Here is a 17,071-nt window from a genome sequence, read left to right on the forward strand (position 1 = left end):
TTGGATTCATCAGTAGATCGATGAATTCACGGCGATGCAGTATTAGGGACGGAAGTGGCGTTGGATCATCAGTAGATCGATGAATCCCACAGCACTATTGATTAATTCCATAGCTGTGGAATTCATCATCTGAGTGATGAATATCACAGCTGTGGAATTCATCATTTTCACAGCTGTGGAATTCATCATCTAAGTGATGAATATCACAGCTGTGGAATTCATCAATCCACGGTCTTCGGATATACCTGATTCTACAGAATGATTTTTACCTTGAGCAAGTCTACTTCTCATCTCGGCATCTTCAATTTCTCTCATCTCCTGCATGAGGGCGTCCATGCGGAAGGTTGTAGGGGCAGCATGGCTGCGCTGGTCTGCCAGGAACTCATTCACCAACTGGACAATATTAGGACAAAATAATGTGTGAATGGCCAACTCTGAGTAGCCTGGCTACCATCCAATTTCTACCAGGGATTCTTGCACTTGTTGCCCTAATTTTTTGGGGGGTCAGTGAGTGCTAGCCTGAGTGTCATCCTCCGTAGTGACCACTGGCTCAATCCTTTTGCTTGCTAAAGGATTGAGCCAGCAGTCACTAGGGAGGATGGCACTTAGGCTAAGTGAGTGCAAGGAGCCTGGGTGGAAATCGGATTTTACCGAGGTTATCTAACCACGAGTCATGCTGCTAAATGTGTGGCTGTGTCAGAGAATGATGACAATTAATACAAAAAGAACATACCTGTTCCTCTGAGGCTTCAGCAAATCTGTCAGGTGTCTGAGGAGTAGAATGTTAAAAAATTACAAAATGAGAATAACATGACATGGTAAAAATCTATTCTGTTATTGGCAAGATTACATTTGTTATACAAACAGTAGCCCAGGAATAACCTACCAGTATTGACTCTTTGTTACAATACACATTACATGTGTAGATGCAAAATCTGTAATGAACTGTTGTTTACATAGATGTCCTGAAAGATAAAAGTAAAACAAAAGAAATAACACTATAGAAAATACTGCCATCATTCACTGTGAAGACATTTTCGTATCCTAATGAAGTATTCAGTTTTTTTTAATAATTCTAATTTGCAAAGAACCGTTAGGATGACAAGGATTCCCTACCACAGGCAGCCCCCTTGCTGCAGGAAAGCCTGGCCTGAGCCCCTCCTGCCGGAGAGTCTTGTCCTGAGTGAAGTGTGTGGTTAACTTCATCAGGGGGTTGGCTCCTCCACACTCCCCCTCCACCAGCTGACGCATCGCCATGGTTACCAGGGATTCTGTCTGCTTCTATCAGAGCTGGAAGGAGAGAAAGATCTTCACATTTCTCAGAAGAAGAATCTGTGCAGTCACAGGGGCATCTGTGTTCTCTGACTACGATACAGTCACCAAATGTATTAGCATTGCATATAAAGTACCTGGCATTTTGCCAAAGGTTGCTGTCAGTGACAACAGACCAATTTAGTTTGCCACAAATAGATAGAAAAACATGAATATGTCAGAGAGTACCGGTAAATTGCATCTCCACTATCTATGTAAGGCAGTAAAACAGTAAAAAGTCAGAGAAAATCAAGACTCTTTTAAGCTCATTGACAGCGGGAGGTTTCTCCTACTGCCTTAGTTTAGTGGACCTTATGTTTATGCATGATCAAACAAGTCCATCAAAACAGTGCTGTGTGTGTTGGCCTTGAGCTGATGTCCATGACTGTGGAGAATTAATTCTTTCACAGTAGCACAAAAGGTGGTTGTTCTCATCTGAAAGGCTTTGAACCATCTCAAATATTTGGATTAAGTTCAACTGGAATTTCTTACCCCTTCATTGAAAATGTCTGTAACTTTGGATTTAAGCATTCTATGCAACATTGCTTTTAATTAACAATGCAACTTGTAGTACAATGCTTAACTTTCTTCCAGTACTAAGGTGTACACAGATCAAATCTTAAACCACAACTACAAACATAGATGAGCTTCCATGCAACTTATACTTTTCAATAGTATTTGGAATATGTACTAAAATAGTAATAGTTAATATCAGTTGTGTATCACTTGCAATGTAAAGTTAGGCATTTTCAATAATAGATGGTAACAACATCTTGATTTTCTAAAATGTTTTGTTATTATAAAGTTACCATGACAGAAACCCATGACCTGATTCCTTTAGAATATTAAGTAACGTTAGATGTACAAATGCTATAGCCTGGGTACCATCCGGGTGGTAGTTCACTCCTATCAGGGCTCGAAATACTTTTTTCTGCATACCTGCACTGGTGCAAGTAACATTGAAAATTACCTGCACCAGACAAATTTTACCTGCACCTATCTGAATTTAGGAAGTATGGATCATACTAAAAATTGTTGAGGAACCTTTTTTGTCTTCTTTCATACTTAATAGGTGGTAACAGTCAATGCAGCTAATAACAATCCACAATGACATACACTTACATCATAGGATATTTATGTATAAAAGCCAGTACATGGACCAGTGCAGGTTAGGTGCAGGTAGACATCAGAAATACCTGCACAGCTCCAATTTTACTAACGTGCATATGCAGGTGGTATTTCGAGCCCTGCCTATGTTTGCTTCTGCTACCCGTCTGGAGACCTTTATATTCAAACAGTTTGTGCTAACGTCAGTTAATGCGCACCTTTTCGGGCGTTGAAGCGCATTCCTTAATTTGCTCATGTGTAGGGACCAATCAGTGACCTTGTCCAAAATTTGGACGATTCCAGACGTTAACAGGTCAAGGATCCCAGACGGAACTGCAGAGAAGCGACTTTATATAGTGTATAATGAATGTCAGAGCGAGAAAAGACTGTAACGGTTGTTATATAGTGTATACTTAATGCTGGAGCAAACAACTTTCTGGATAGTTACCTAGGCTACAAATGACAAATGTTAAAATCTCATGTTCAAATTGTATACAACAGGACAAACATCTTTTGCAAAAAAAGGTGGCATGGAGAAAACTTCTAAGATGATGGTTACTATAATCAACCTGTACATAACACTACATTAAAGTTTTAAAGGTAAACGCAACTGGGTCAACGGTCATAGGTCGCCTGAAAAGTTGTTTGCTGTGCTGCATGCTGTAGTGTTGCTACACTAGTAATAAAACGTTCAAGATATAGTCTGTGTGGAGTTGTTGGTATGTTTGAATGTCAGTGAACATTGTACATTGCCACGGCCGCCAAATGGTGGCATTATAATGTGTCTAATTATATTTCTGTAAAAATCATCGAGTGACCAAGCGGTCATCGACATGATGGTTTAGGCATCGTAAACAGAAACTCTGAAAATGAACTTATCTGACAATCACAGACATACAGCGCACCACATATGGAACACCTACCTTGGGTGCGTCACCAACTTGTTGAAGAAACTGTTCAAATGGTTCTTACTATCTAGAATTTTGGACAATTTTCCTTAGAGCTGTTTACATCGCATCTACGAAACGTTCAGCTGATCACGTCAGGTCAACCGCCATCTTAACTAAAGTTCACTTCCGGGTTAAGAATGACGTCACGAACCGCATCACTCCTCTGTAAACATTCACTACATCAAAGTGTGCACATATAATCTTGGTTTTATGAGCAAAATTTCATTTCATAAAACTATTTCTATTAAATACTCTATGCTTTGTGTTGGAACACAATGAATTAAAATGTTTGCAATATCCTGACATGCTGAGTGCGGATGGATATTTCCTAAAGGTAAATCGTCGGCCCGAACTACATTCATAAATTTGGATGCCATTTTTGGCGGAAGCAGGAGGAGTGTCTGTGTTTGCCCGAACTTCCCAGCCTTCTCCTACAAACTTACCCCTTATTTTGGACATCGTGAGACCCAGTCTCGGAGCACAGAAGTTTGAAGAAGCTTTGAGAGTCATTTGGTCGCCATGCCGAGCCGAGCAGAGGATATTCTGAACGGGTTTAAACTGTATCCTTTTCGGTGTGTTTGTTGTCTTACGTGAACAGTACAGGTAGGCAGAAAGAACATACGTATTTTTACATCAAAGTCAAATTATACGTGTGGTTCCTTATTGTACCATCTTTACTCGATAGTTTCTGCATCTTAAATTTAGTGTTCTTTGGTTTTAAACACCAGTTCAGCTAGCAAGGAAATTAATAGTCCAAGAGACTCCTCAAATTATGACCATAGCGTTCACTTGTTCAAGTCCGTTCAACGACAATATTTCACAGAAAATGTACTTGTGTAGTTAGCTGAAGTCCCTTCGCGTGAGAACCGAGTCTCACAGGAACTGACGGCCAAGAAGAGATCAGTGTGCCATATGTTCATGCCAATTCATCATATGGCTATTATGAGAATTGAGAACATGCCACACCAATGTAGTCTAGCTACTGTAAATGCCTCGAAGTTTGCGGGGATTTAATTCTGTGATAGACAGAAAATGGATTGTTCGAAATGGTTTCGAGTTTGCGGTTAAAGTGAGGGGGTTCAGGCAACAAGCATTTTCATATATGATAATGATGGTGGTTTAAGTTTGCAGTGAAGTGGTCACCATGAAAACTGCAAACTTAGATAAGCCACTGCAAACATTTCATCATTTACTGTAAGTCATTGCACGTTAATGGGATATGTAATGAGATGTGAGGTTCTTTTGTCTAATTTATTTATGTTTATTTTTCTGTGGTGAATGTTTGTTAGGTCTTCAAAAGTCAGCATGCTGTGTGCTTAAACAATGTTCAAGCACTATTAGATTTAGGTTGGCTTTGAGATTCAGGTTTCGTTAATTGTCAATTTTCCCTGCCTCTTCATGATTGAGTTTTGCCTCGCAGAAACCACAGGAATGATTAACATTTTGTTCTAGAGAATGCCACATCTCCAAATACCAGAGTCACATTAAATTGTTTCAGAGAGGTACCTGTTGGGCCCAGTTTCAGATTGGTCCTCTTCCTACTTAGTACCATGTAACAAGTACAAACATATGATTATGACACAAAGGAGAACATTGTAGGAAGATACGTAAAGACCTGATTGTAACTTCAATTTTTTGTTGAAAGATTTTTTATGGTGTGAAAAAAAGGTTCACAATTCAGTGGCCATTGGATCATAAGATGCCTACTACATGTGTATTTCATAGGTATCCCTTATTCAACAAATTTACCAAGGTACAAAAATAATATGGTGGGGGCTTTTTACAATGGATTTTGATAAAATGGTATAAAGAAAGGCAATGATGTAGAAATATTGTGAAAATAATATAGCATTGTATAATGATAACTATCAATGATTTTATTGGTGGTGAGACTGGTGACCCAAGCACAAGCAGGTACTCACTTGTTGCAACCTGATTTGATTCCTATCTCTATCCAGGTAATTGTCCTGTCTGTCATACCCACAGAAGATTGCAGGGGTGTGGCAAGTTGTTACAAGTTGTTATTGTTTGGGATGATTAGAGCTATTAGCAGTGATGTGCTAAATAGGGAGTTTCCATATGAATGATGACCATGTCATGGTTACAGTATTCAGTTTGACCAAGGAGCTTTTAAAAGCTCCTTGGTTTGACAGGAGAGTCTGTCTGCACCATGACTGCCTGGTATATGATGGATAGATATATGCACCAGTTTGGATTTATGGCAACCCCTAATTGGATGTCAAGATTCATCCTCCATAGATCATTCAGAAATAGACCATGCTAATTTAGCAAATGTCTGTGCCCCAAGCAAAATATCCCTTTCATCCTAGGAAAAACCTAGGCCTCGTTATCCATTTGCCCATATTAGCTTTACCCTATCATCAATGGCAATTTGTGGAGTTACAGAAATAGATGTGATAACATGTGGGATGTTGGTAAAAAGGGACATGAATAACTTCATAACAGACTGCTTCAGTGTCAGATTGAATTACAAACCCTAGAACATGTAATTGTAAGCAGACAAGACCTTGTGAGGTTATTGTGTTATGGTGGGAGGAGGGAGACTATCAACGAGTCGTTCTGCCGTTTATTCAATAGAAGGAGGCTGGGATGGTTCACATGAATGTCATGAATTTTTCAGTACCTACTTGGCAGTGGCTGGGCTTACCTATTGACCTGGGTTTTCAGGGGTTTTCAGGTCTTTCTACCTAGTATGGTTGCTTTGGCATGGTTTGCACTCACTTTTTTTTGTAGTACCGGTAGTCTTTTTCTGTACCCTGTAAAATCTAAGATTACTAGCAATTTGGAAAATGGACTACAAGGCGTTGCAAACTTTACTACCAAGGTTAAATTACCATGGTTCCAGAAGTGGCGTCTTTTAGGATTCAAACATATGAGCATAAAGTTAATAAGCCATAAGTTATAACCTCCTTGCTTTTAACTTAGTATATTTGAAGTGCAATTGACTTAGAGGAAGGTAATGTACCCAAGAAAAATTTCTTTACCTACTTCAAGGAACACATAATGCATTAGCAGGGCTCGAAATACTGGGTGCACGTGCACCCAGGTGCACCCAAAATTGGAACTGTGCACCCAATTATTTTCAGTGGGTGCACAGGGTGCACCCAAATATTTTCTTAGGTTTATGTATGGAAAGATATCAAGTATACTGGTATACATCATATTCTTGACATCTAAGTGTTAGAAAGATAATGAAAATGTCTGTCATGTTACTTGTTTAAGAATTTGATAGCTTGTGACTAAGTTTTGTTATTAGGTTTTTTTAACATTCTACTTAAATTTAAGTGGTGCACCCAAAAATTTTTGGGTGCACCCAATTTTTTAAGCTGGGTGCACCAGTGCACCTAATCCCCAAAATGAATTTCGAGCCCTGATTAGCTAAGATGACAATAGCTTTTCTTCTTTGTGCACTTGACAGTTCACAATGGGAATTACCCAAAATGCTAAGTTAGATGCTAAGCCCTTACTTACCTCACCTCAATATGTGGGCCAGTATCCAGAAGTAGCACCGACTGGGACTGGGTTTCCACTTTCCAACAGCTGGAAAATCATGGTCCGTGAAAAGCATTGATAAGTTCATAAGCAAATTGGTATTGTATATGTATTTTTATGCATAGTGTTTTCTTACAGCTGTGTTTAAAATTTCTGTTTCTTGACATTGTCCAATTACTTAAGTATGATATAAACGTTGTTTTACTGGTCATTGGCATTGTAACAATGACCTGGATTTGTGACCATCTTTTTATAACCACAATATGATACAAAAATCAGTTTGTCATAACTTCCAGATGGCCCAAATGTACCCTATTCATTGTACAGAAGATTATATCCAATATCCATGTAATTGATGGGAGATATCAAAGGTTGTGATGTCATCATTAACAGCTGTGTTGCCATGGTGACAATGTCTGGATACCCAGCATCTGGTAATGACATCTCTAGATCTGGAAGGGACATTTTTCTCAGCCTCTATTGTTGCTTTGTAGACTGGAGGGCTATTCAAGGGGTTTATGGGAGAACATACTGTATCATGTGATCATCTACGATACAAATTGATACAGGTAGTTATAAATATGTGTATTTAATGTGGAAAATGTCTGAGTCAATGAAAAAAACGTATGTTGAATATTGATTGTACTTGAAAATGAAACTTTGGGAGTTTGTGCAAGCTTCAGAAGACATGTATTAAAAATGATGTCATGTGCAATATCAGTCCCACAAACCCCATGTAAGCCCCTGCTCCATGCTGAGAGGAGTGGTTAAGAGTGAGCCACTCTCGGTATAGATCTGTCCTGTCTAGTAGCAGCTCAACATGAAGGTGGACAAGAATCTACATCTGTAAGTCTCCTCAGATTCTGCCTCACAAATTTACCTTACAGCTTAGTACCAGTGTGTTTTGGTGGTGTGTTCAATTTGGATGATTTGAAATCATGTAGAAATATCAAAAATTAGAATGTAAATGAGTCTATTTTGAATTGAGATGTAAAATTTGTTTGCCGTTGGCTGTCAATATTTTCATTGGCTAAGTTCATTGACCTGAGATACAATTGTTTATGCTTATGACTCAAAGGAAATGCTAAAGCTACATGTAGTTGATGGGTAAAGAATAAGGTGATTGGCTTTGAATGTTTTCCATTCTTAGACCTATAAGCCTACAAAATGTTGCAAATACCTACTCTTATTTCTTCAAGGTACAGGTATATATATGTATAATGCTTAAAAGTAAACTACATGCACATATTATTTGGCATTCTTTTTAAGGAAAGATCAAGCTGAAGCATTCCTTTCTTTGATTGAAATCTGATTTACTACCACTAGTAACTGGTATGCTCTAATGTTTAAAGCAAGCACCGCTAGACATCAAATGTTATGGGAATTACCCTAGGCAGAAATTGCTTTGTTGTCAGCTGTGTAAAATGTGGTAAGGTTCCCATGACAATGCTGTAAATAATATGGCAATGTTCCCATGGCGATGCTGTTAAGCGTAAGTAGAAACCAGGAAGTTGTAATGATGATAATTCATTAATTGGTTACGAATGAAACCAGACATGAAATGACATTTGGGTAGTTGATCGATTGGGAGTCTGTTTTATCTTAACAATTCTACTCTGTGACTGTATAGATCTACATATGGGACTAGGTAGGAAGCTATTAGGTATATGCCAATTAAAGCATGAAATGTCATCCAAAGTAAATATCTTAGTATTGCTTATTGATGTACCAAAAGCAGTGACATGTATCAAATTTTCTGTCTTTGCATGCTTGGACATACATTGTATGCAGTTACTGTACACAACTCTATTAGTACTGTATATGCATGATTTTTATGGCTAGGGCATGATTACTAATGTCAACACATTAGATGAGTTTGTGTGGTGAATTTCTTTGGTTTCCTTGACGATTATTACCATAGCAACTGGATGAACCTGCGTGATGCAGACTCAGGAAAAATCCTGTGGCAGGGGAGTGAGGACCTGTCTGTGCCGGGGACTGAGCATGAAGGTAAAGGAATGAGACATCTACTAGTATTTCTTGGCTTAGGGATAAATGTTGTGTTTCCTGCGTTTTAATTTTCCTTTGTTAAACTGTATAGTATATTGTGTCGCAAGAGTTTTGGCCAAACTGTAGGGGAAAAAAATTGAAAAAAAAGTATAATCCCTACCTACCGATCCTAATTTTTTTCACGACTGAAACTGTAACATTTTTTTCCTAAGGCCTAACTTTTAACTGTTTGGTATTCACAGAAAGCCCATGATCTGTAAAGACAGCTGAACATTTTTGGACAGTCATGATAATTCCTAGAATTACACACTGGAAGCATACCCTCATTGTCCGCTCATGAATTGTGTTCGCTCAGTTGTATGGAATCTCATGACATCAAGTACATGGTATTGTGATAGTCTGCTGCATGTAGCAGTTCCCTCTATCTTCTGTGCAAGAAACTGCAGTGCATCCTGCTCCAACAATGATGAAAATTGATGTTCTACATGCCTGGGTAAAATACAGCAGTATTCAGTCACCCATATGTTATGATTAAATACATTTTGTTCTTCTTTTTGCAAGTTCAAGTACGATATGGAACTGATTTAGTTATTTTTACATTTTTGTGTGTGTGAAAATAAAGTACCGGTAATTGCCTTACCTTTCAAGATGTTCTACGGCTTATTGCCCTATTCCACTTAAAATTTGACAGATTTGTACTACAAATTTAAGATTTATAGACTAGAAAGGTAATATTTGCAAGCAAATACAGAATGTTACCTTCACATGGTTTAGTTTAGCATTTCTACCTGGAAGGGTAAACTGATTAGTTGCAGAAGTTGACACAGGATAAGTCAAGACATGCAAAAAGGTACAAATAAATTTTGTTAATTTTTTATCTGTAACGTTATACATCTTGAATAATGAACACAACGTCCAATATTGTTCCAAACAGGGTTTCTCATCATCATCTCATCACAGCCCCATAGCTAACAGGGGCGGTCTGTCTGTCCAAAAAGGTTTGCCATTTCTAACGGTCGTCAACTGTTTTTTCGAAGTTTTTCGGCTTGGGGAGGTCCAGGGAGAAATTTCTTGGCTTGCGGAGAGAGAGCCATGGAAAAAAAATGATTTCCTTCAACAATATATGTATTCAAATTTAAAAAAAAAAAAAATTTGAATCACTCGGGAAATTCACAATCTCTGACTTGGTGCAGGACGCGCGCCGCGAAGTTCAGTTGATAACATAAGAATAAGTTCAATTTTGCGCTTTCCGTCATTGTTGACGAACAAACTCGGCGCGTAAGTATAGACAAATTTTGCAAAAATCTCTAACAATCAGCGGATGTTTGCGGACGTTGCTGACTTAGATGATAACTCCTAACGCCCGCCGGCGGCGAGAGAGAAGCGAGAAGCGACTGGTCGAACCTGGTCGGCGCCCCTCCCCCTACTGTTCTGGTCAGTCGCATCGTGCTAGCGCCGATGTTTTTGTTGTCATTTTCCCGGCCCCGATTAACAGTCAGTTGTTGCTACCATAGAAGGAAAAAAAATCGAACAATATGTGAAATTGAATAAGGTACTTTCAAAATAGTAAGGTACTTTCAATATAGTCTCCGGTAAGCCGATCGGACCTCACATGCTTGCGCTCTATACGGCGGCGGGGCCCTACATGAAACGTGACAAATAGGTTTGCTTTTGATTCTTTAATTGACTGCTTATAAAATATGGACCGAATCTACCGGTGTCATCATGTTGCACCAAATGTGGGCTGACCGTCTATGAAAATTAAGATGTCGAAGATATTTCCAAAAAGGTAGGCAGAGATTTGTTGATGTTGGCGGTGTTGTTTTTTTCGTAATGATTTTCTTTGTCGGATCATCGCAAACAGTGCATTCAGCCCCTTTCCTCGTGAAAACATCAGCTAGATTGTATTGTGCTAGATACAGCCTCACATGAGACAAGGAGTACATACAGTCACAATTTTATTGTCAATTATTATAGAATTGAATTCTCGTTTCTGTCTACTTGAATTAGACTAACTTCTGAAGAGAGCAAAATTAAAACAAGCGTACCAAATTACGGCACACTGCGTAGCACAAAATCGGAAGGTACATTCACAAAAACGTCTCACAGAGTTTGCCGCTTGTACTACGCAGCGCGAAGGGTTCTCCCCAGCATAATCAGTCACACTTTTACGTTTTCTATGAACCATATACCCAGTTTGAAATCGAAGGTTACACATATGCTGTTTATGTCGCAGTAATTATAAGAGCGCAGCGCGATCGCCGTCTAGTGGAAAGGGGGCCTTACCAACTACTGTAAATCGCACAAATTCACAGCAACAACTGATTAGCATAATCGCTAAAATTGCCACAAATCTATTATATTCGTTCACGTCCCGCAGTCGCCGGACACTCTCAGAGCAGAAATTGATATGGCTACCCCTGCACACTGCACGTGATCTTCACAGTACGCAGCACATCTCCGCTATGCTTCCTGTCACAGTTAATCTGTGTAAATTCATTCATATTTTGAACGGCTCAATCATTTTTTGTCAGAGTCCGCAATTCATATTTCATAAATTTCCTCTTTTATTTTTAGCAAACAATTTTGATTTACGTTTGATGTACGTAGTTTGTTTATGCCCGCATTATCAATACGTGCCGCAGTCGGCACACTTCAAACCCGTCCGCCTGTCAATCATGCAAACTTCAAGGGGTTAGGTTTCTGCTACACTAAACTTTCGCGTTGGCTTATGCTGATTTGTGCCTGGGGTTTTGTGCTATGCCGACCACTCCCACCGTGTGTAAAGCTGTAACGGTTAAATAGATTAATTGTAATTCACCCAGACCTCGTTTCCGTGCTCCACTTGCTTGCTGGGAACCAACGCATCGCTGTAGTAACTTACATGATGAACAACAAGGTGAACGGAATGACCGTGACCTGAGATGGGGAGGGCGTTCCACGCTGCAGTTAATCGTGTTTGTTCAGGTCAGTTTAATGGCGAAATAAACTCATCAAGTCCATCGTTTGTGTTTCACATACCTTTATGTCTCAGGCGTAAAACTTTGAGTTTGCATGACGATCGTTATGCATGTTTTTTTTATGTAACAGCCGGCAACACGCAGTGACCTTGTGTCTAACGTAGTCATGTGTGTGTTTTTTTTCTCAAATGTTCTTGTTGACTAAAAAATCGGTTAACTACAACCGTGACACCTATCCGTGTTTCATTTAGACGACAGCTCTATGTATGAACTTGAAAAACGAACAGATCTCGCTACATTTTTATGATTAACGTTTTTTTTTTATGCCAGTTACTTATCATGTCAGGAGACATCCAAAGAAATCCCCACGTTACCACATACACGTAACGTTACCACAGTTGTCGGCCTGTCTGAGAAAATTGCACTAGTGCTCTGAATGCGTTTGTTCACCAAATTATCGCGTGTGTACGCACAAGTGCTGGCGTACTACACGTCGTGTGTGTTCTCGATTGTACGTAACTCAAACACAACATAGAATCTGAACAATGTTTGGATGGCTCAGATCAAACTTGCCTGTACAGGTTGCAAAACCTTTAGAACAAAATCAAGAAAAGTATCGAAACTTAGATTTGACTCGATATAGACCTTAACCGAGACACATTATACTTTGGGGGCATTAAATTTCATTCTGCCTGCGATCAATTTCAATCTACCTTCCTTGAAGTTGACACTAGTATGCAAAAGGTGACGATATGCGGCAAAATAAAGTCAAAGCTCTGTGAATTTCTTGATCTTTTATTACTTCTTGGTAAAATGAATTCCACAAATCATTCAGAGGACGGCTTCTGCCTCAATTCAGGCCGTCCAAAGCAAGATGAAGTCACCATTTGACGGGCGGACACTTCCGTGTTGCGTAGCGGCGGTCGTTGACCTCGTTCGAATACCATGTTCCATAACTCCCGGGCGGGTTCCATAGCAACCGGTCGTTGACCTCGGGTCCTTGGAACGTAGTTCTAACGTTCTATGGGGGCTCGAAAGTTCGATTTTGTGTTAAAATTGCTAGTTTTTTCACCATTTTTTGCCCCATAAAATCATTTTTTGGTATCTTTGGGGGACCAAATGACCAAGGTGCAGTGTCTTATGTGCAGACCTACCAGCTTGCTGAATTACGATATATTCCAAGGTCTAGTTTTGGAGATATTCATGTTTTTTATTTGTGCGGAAAAGAAGAAGAAGAAGAAGAAGAAGAAGAAGAAACAAAGCAAAAACAGTATGTACCTTCTGTGAAGGTAACATAATAAAGACCAGATCTTTTGCATTTTACATGATGTTGCAATCGTTGCAGAAATCCAATTTAGGTCGCAATGAGATGGTAGCACAATCGTTGTCTAGTGTAATGGAGCCTTACAATATTGAAACAACTACTTTAGTACTTTATGCAAAAGGTTTCCATTCCTTTATATATAGATACGTTGTCCAGAAGAAATGACAGTTTGTGATGTTTATCTACAGCACGAGTACCCAAGAAGATCCTGAAGTGCCGAGCAGTTTCCCGGGAAATCAACTTCTCGTCCATCGAACAGATGGAGAGGTTCCGGCTGGAGCAGAAGGTCCTGTTTAAGGGCAGGGTCTTAGAAGGTGGGTGTTCCAGATAGGAGACACACTAGTACACGTACATCCATCCATGCTTACTCCCAGTGAGTGCCTCAGGATGCCTCTGGGTCCCCATCTGTGTCAGGATAGGAATTCTTATACATGTACTGAGACATGTTTAAGATTGGTGTCCAAAGTATATGTGTCCATTTATTTTTTCCCATGTCCTTTAACCTTCATGAAGGCAGTACTGGCTAGGTGAACTGCTTTATCTGTATGGAGATTTAGAGTTGACTTTGTCTAGATTGTTAACCTGAGATGGGCATTATAATCAATTGTTCCTTTCTGTTCCAGAGTGGTACTTTGAGTTTGGTTTTGTGATCCCCAACTCTACCAACACTTGGCAGTCCATCATAGAGGCAGCGCCAGAGAACCAGATGATGCCAGCAAACGTGCTCAGGTGAAGATTTCATTTACCTCTAATAGATTCAGTAGTAACTTGGAGGAGTGTACTACATGTAGTAGTAAAACGAGATCTTACAGAGATGGTTTTGGATGGGTAGGGAGCACAACAACGAAAAGCTAACAACGAACAGTTGAGAAATGACCACCCGGCTTAATACCTGTAGTTACTGATGTTTGGTAACCATGATGGGGCGTAGGAAAGAAGTTCTTTCTGGTTACGTGACCAACCCTAGCAAAAACTACTTGGAGACATGCAATTATTCAATATGTTATCTGAGTGATGAATTTCAGAACAGCCTGTAGTTGACACTGGCAGATTAGGGCTTTGATCAGTTGAAAAAAGAAACTGTAGTAAACGTAGTACCTCTTTGTCCATCACACTTGTGTTTGTACAACCTATACAATATGATGTTGAATCACTTGGCTCACTTTGGCTAAAACCTGAAAAACAAAAGTAAAGAACCCTAATTTTTTCAGGACTTGTAGTTGGAAACACAGCATTTTTCTCCTGGCTCTGATAATGAATTAAAGTTAAGGTTGCTACCATTCTTACCTGTGCAACGGTGTTGATTAAAAATTTTTGCTTTCAGCGGGAACGTGGTGATTGAGACAAACTTTTACGACAAGGACCTATTAGTCAGCACGTCCAGAGTACGCCTCTTCTATGTCTGACCCCCAACAACCAACCAATCAGTGTTCTCCATCCAAGTCACCTGACCTCACGACACCTGATCCAATCCTGATGTGTTTAGCTACCAGCCCTTTGCTGTTTTAGTGGGATGGTGCCGTTTCTGAGGTCAGATCATTCCAATTCACAGATAGGGTGGGGGTGGGTAGGATGTATGGAGCTTTTAAAAACCATCAGCTGGCATTCCTTGAAATTTTTGATGACAGGGGAATAAGTAAAGAACTATACTTTTTTTTACAGCAGCACTAGCTATTGATGATAAATCCATTTCCTAGAAATGTTCCTCCATTGGCTCATCTATTGATGTTTCTTTCCATAATCATAACACCCAATGTATAACCTGACTATTGAATACTTGAATCACTTGGTTAAAATGGTTCATGGCTCACTGTGAATATCAAAGCATTTGATACTTTAATAGCATGCTGGTGCATGGGGGAGAGTGCTTTATGAATGGCAATCTGTACAAATGTAAACAGCACTGGGAAGCTTTCCTAGCATGCTTTCTAGGAAATAGGGAAGACCACTTTGTGAAATGGTTGCCTAATTTGTTGTATACTTATCAGAAAGGACATTGTTAGTAACATACTCTCCATCATTTACTGGTATGGTAAAAAATACAATCACAACACCACTCAATATTTGGTCTAACTTTAGGATGTGCTAACGATGCTCACCATTTTCTTGTACCATCAGTATCAATATAATGTAGGTATTACTGTTTTGCCACTTTTTAGAAGATGCTACCGAATATACAAAATGTATGTGACATTGCATCTTTCATAATTGTCATGGCTTACGTTCACATGTAATCTGCAAGTACACTATGTTTTGTAACAAACTGCTTCTGCACACAAGGCTACCATGTATTCCAAAGGGATGGCATTAGTGAAGTATCAAATAAGTACTAGTATTTCCAGCAGTGTCATGAAGCTATGATGTTGCAGCAAAGGTCACATAGCTTGTCCATTTTATTAGTAGTTTCCATTGAAAGCTGTATCACAAGCAGTGTTTGCCTTGTGTAGGGCTCTGCTATGGTGTAACACAAATCAGTTCTAAAAGAAATGCATGGAAATCCCATCGTATCAGTTTTTCCTGCTGTACATATTCTTGCCCAATGGTACAAATGGCTAGACACCGTTGGTTTTGATTTTTAGAAACACTACAAAGTCATAGTAGGGGGTTAAAGGATGTATGAATGCACTTCAACTCAAATTCAGCTGTGACTTGCAATAATGGCAGCCTTGGGGAATTTCAGGAAACTGGTAGGTTATAGAAAGCTATCCATGCTTCATGCATTCCGAAGATAAGCTAATTGACAGTAAAGTACCTTGCAGAGGGTGAGCCAGAAAGAATTGTTGAGCGGAGCTGAGAAGAAATGTTGTGTAGAATTTAAGATTGGTATTGCAAACCAGAAGAAAAAGTAAACAAAATGCTACACACTACAGTAGGACAAAATACCTTATAATCATACACCATACAAAAATTAATGTTTTAACACATCTCTTCACCATGATTCTTTGAGATTCATTTCTTGATTCCTTAACATTACAAAGATTAAGATGACACAACTTAGAGAATAAGTAGCACATATTTTCAAAGCTGTCATAAATTGAAGATTACTATTATACATGTTGTAGTGCTGCATCTTTTTGATGTCGCGAAACGAGTGTGTTATGACATGGCATAAAAAAGTTCAAAATGGAGAATGCGACCTAGTTGTCTTTCTATTGCGATGCCTCAAAATTCAGACTTTTTAGTCTTAAGATAGAGCCGACGTTGAACATCGTCACTTTTGAGGATTTTGCTGGATTTGTATCTTTATATAACTTCTAGAAATGGTAACGCCCACTGAAAGCCATTGCAAAAATAGTTGGCCAAGGAGTCACAAAGACGAGAGATTGTTACTTTGTAGTATGAAACTTCTGACGGATTGCACTTACTGTAGAACTGATTGTGTTGACTGGCAATAAGTGTTGCATACATGTTCAGATTGTCAGCCTTCAGTGATAGAAATCTGTGTCATTCTGCTATGGCATGCTTTAATGTCAACAGAACAAGAAGTAATACTTCTCACAGTATTTTAATTCAAATGATTTATATTGTAACAAAGAGGAGTTGATGTTAAACATGTACAACATTTAGCATATGATTAATTGTGAATTGTGATGTTGATATGTAGGTGATAAATTGATATATAATTATAATGGGACCAAGATATGGTAAAACAAATTCAAGAATATGACAATTTTTTGAAATTATCAGTGAATGATTATGTTTATGGTATATTATGTGGCATATACATTTTGTGCACTTACTCACTGTCTTTGGAAAATCCTGTTGTACATAGTATTGGCTTGACACAGTCACTGAATGATGTGCATTTAGTAAAGTTGCTGAGTTTACTCTTTCTGTCTCTTGTTTGAGTCTATTGTCTGTATCTGTATTTATATTTAGTATATAGCCGGTGTAAC

At 39.0% G+C, this 17,071-nt stretch overlaps 2 protein-coding genes across 5 annotated transcripts in view; one reads left to right on the top strand and one right to left on the bottom strand.

Annotated features, from left to right (window-relative positions):
- The window catches only part of LOC118430327 (peroxisomal targeting signal 1 receptor-like), a 13,936-nt gene extending 10,418 nt beyond the window's left edge, over nucleotides 1-3,518 (bottom strand). For all 3 annotated transcript variants that reach the window (XM_035841101.1, XM_035841100.1, XM_035841099.1), the window contains exons 1-4: nucleotides 3,342-3,518; nucleotides 1,117-1,290; nucleotides 734-769; nucleotides 270-393 (exon numbers count right to left, since the gene is read on the bottom strand). In XM_035841101.1, the coding sequence (XP_035696994.1) occupies nucleotides 270-393; nucleotides 734-769; nucleotides 1,117-1,257 (301 nt within the window). In that variant the 5' untranslated portion in view covers nucleotides 1,258-1,290; nucleotides 3,342-3,518. The remainder of the gene's footprint in view (nucleotides 1-269; nucleotides 394-733; nucleotides 770-1,116; nucleotides 1,291-3,341) is intronic.
- A 194-nt stretch (nucleotides 3,519-3,712) lies between these two features.
- On the top strand, nucleotides 3,713-17,005 carry LOC118430391 (retinal rod rhodopsin-sensitive cGMP 3',5'-cyclic phosphodiesterase subunit delta). Of its 2 annotated transcripts, none has more exons than XM_035841245.1 (5): nucleotides 3,713-3,928; nucleotides 8,803-8,891; nucleotides 13,364-13,489; nucleotides 13,799-13,904; nucleotides 14,500-17,005. In XM_035841245.1, exons 1-5 carry the CDS (start codon nucleotides 3,888-3,890, stop codon nucleotides 14,579-14,581), a joined length of 444 nt encoding a protein of 147 aa, XP_035697138.1. In that variant the 5' UTR covers nucleotides 3,713-3,887; the 3' UTR covers nucleotides 14,582-17,005. The 2 variants fall into 2 exon arrangements, with proteins under 2 accessions (XP_035697138.1, XP_035697139.1); XM_035841246.1 differs by lacking the exon at nucleotides 3,713-3,928 and adding an exon at nucleotides 7,632-7,727.
- Nucleotides 17,006-17,071: the final 66 nt, after the last annotated feature.

Source organism: Branchiostoma floridae, chromosome 14 (genome assembly GCF_000003815.2).
Source record: "Branchiostoma floridae strain S238N-H82 chromosome 14, Bfl_VNyyK, whole genome shotgun sequence".
Taxonomy (NCBI): Eukaryota; Metazoa; Chordata; class Leptocardii; order Amphioxiformes; family Branchiostomatidae; genus Branchiostoma; species Branchiostoma floridae.

What these genes read in the sequence shown, in the direction of transcription:
- LOC118430391 (XM_035841245.1), top strand. Translation starts at nt 3,888, where the DNA reads ATGCCGAGCCGAGCAGAGGATATTCTGAACGGGTTTAAACT. An exon ending in ATTCTGAACGGGTTTAAACT is followed by an intron (nt 3,929 to 8,802) that starts GTATCCTTTTCG and finishes TTATTACCATAG; the next exon opens with CAACTGGATGAACCTGCGTG. An exon ending in TAAGGGCAGGGTCTTAGAAG is followed by an intron (nt 13,490 to 13,798) that starts GTGGGTGTTCCA and finishes TTTCTGTTCCAG; the next exon opens with AGTGGTACTTTGAGTTTGGT.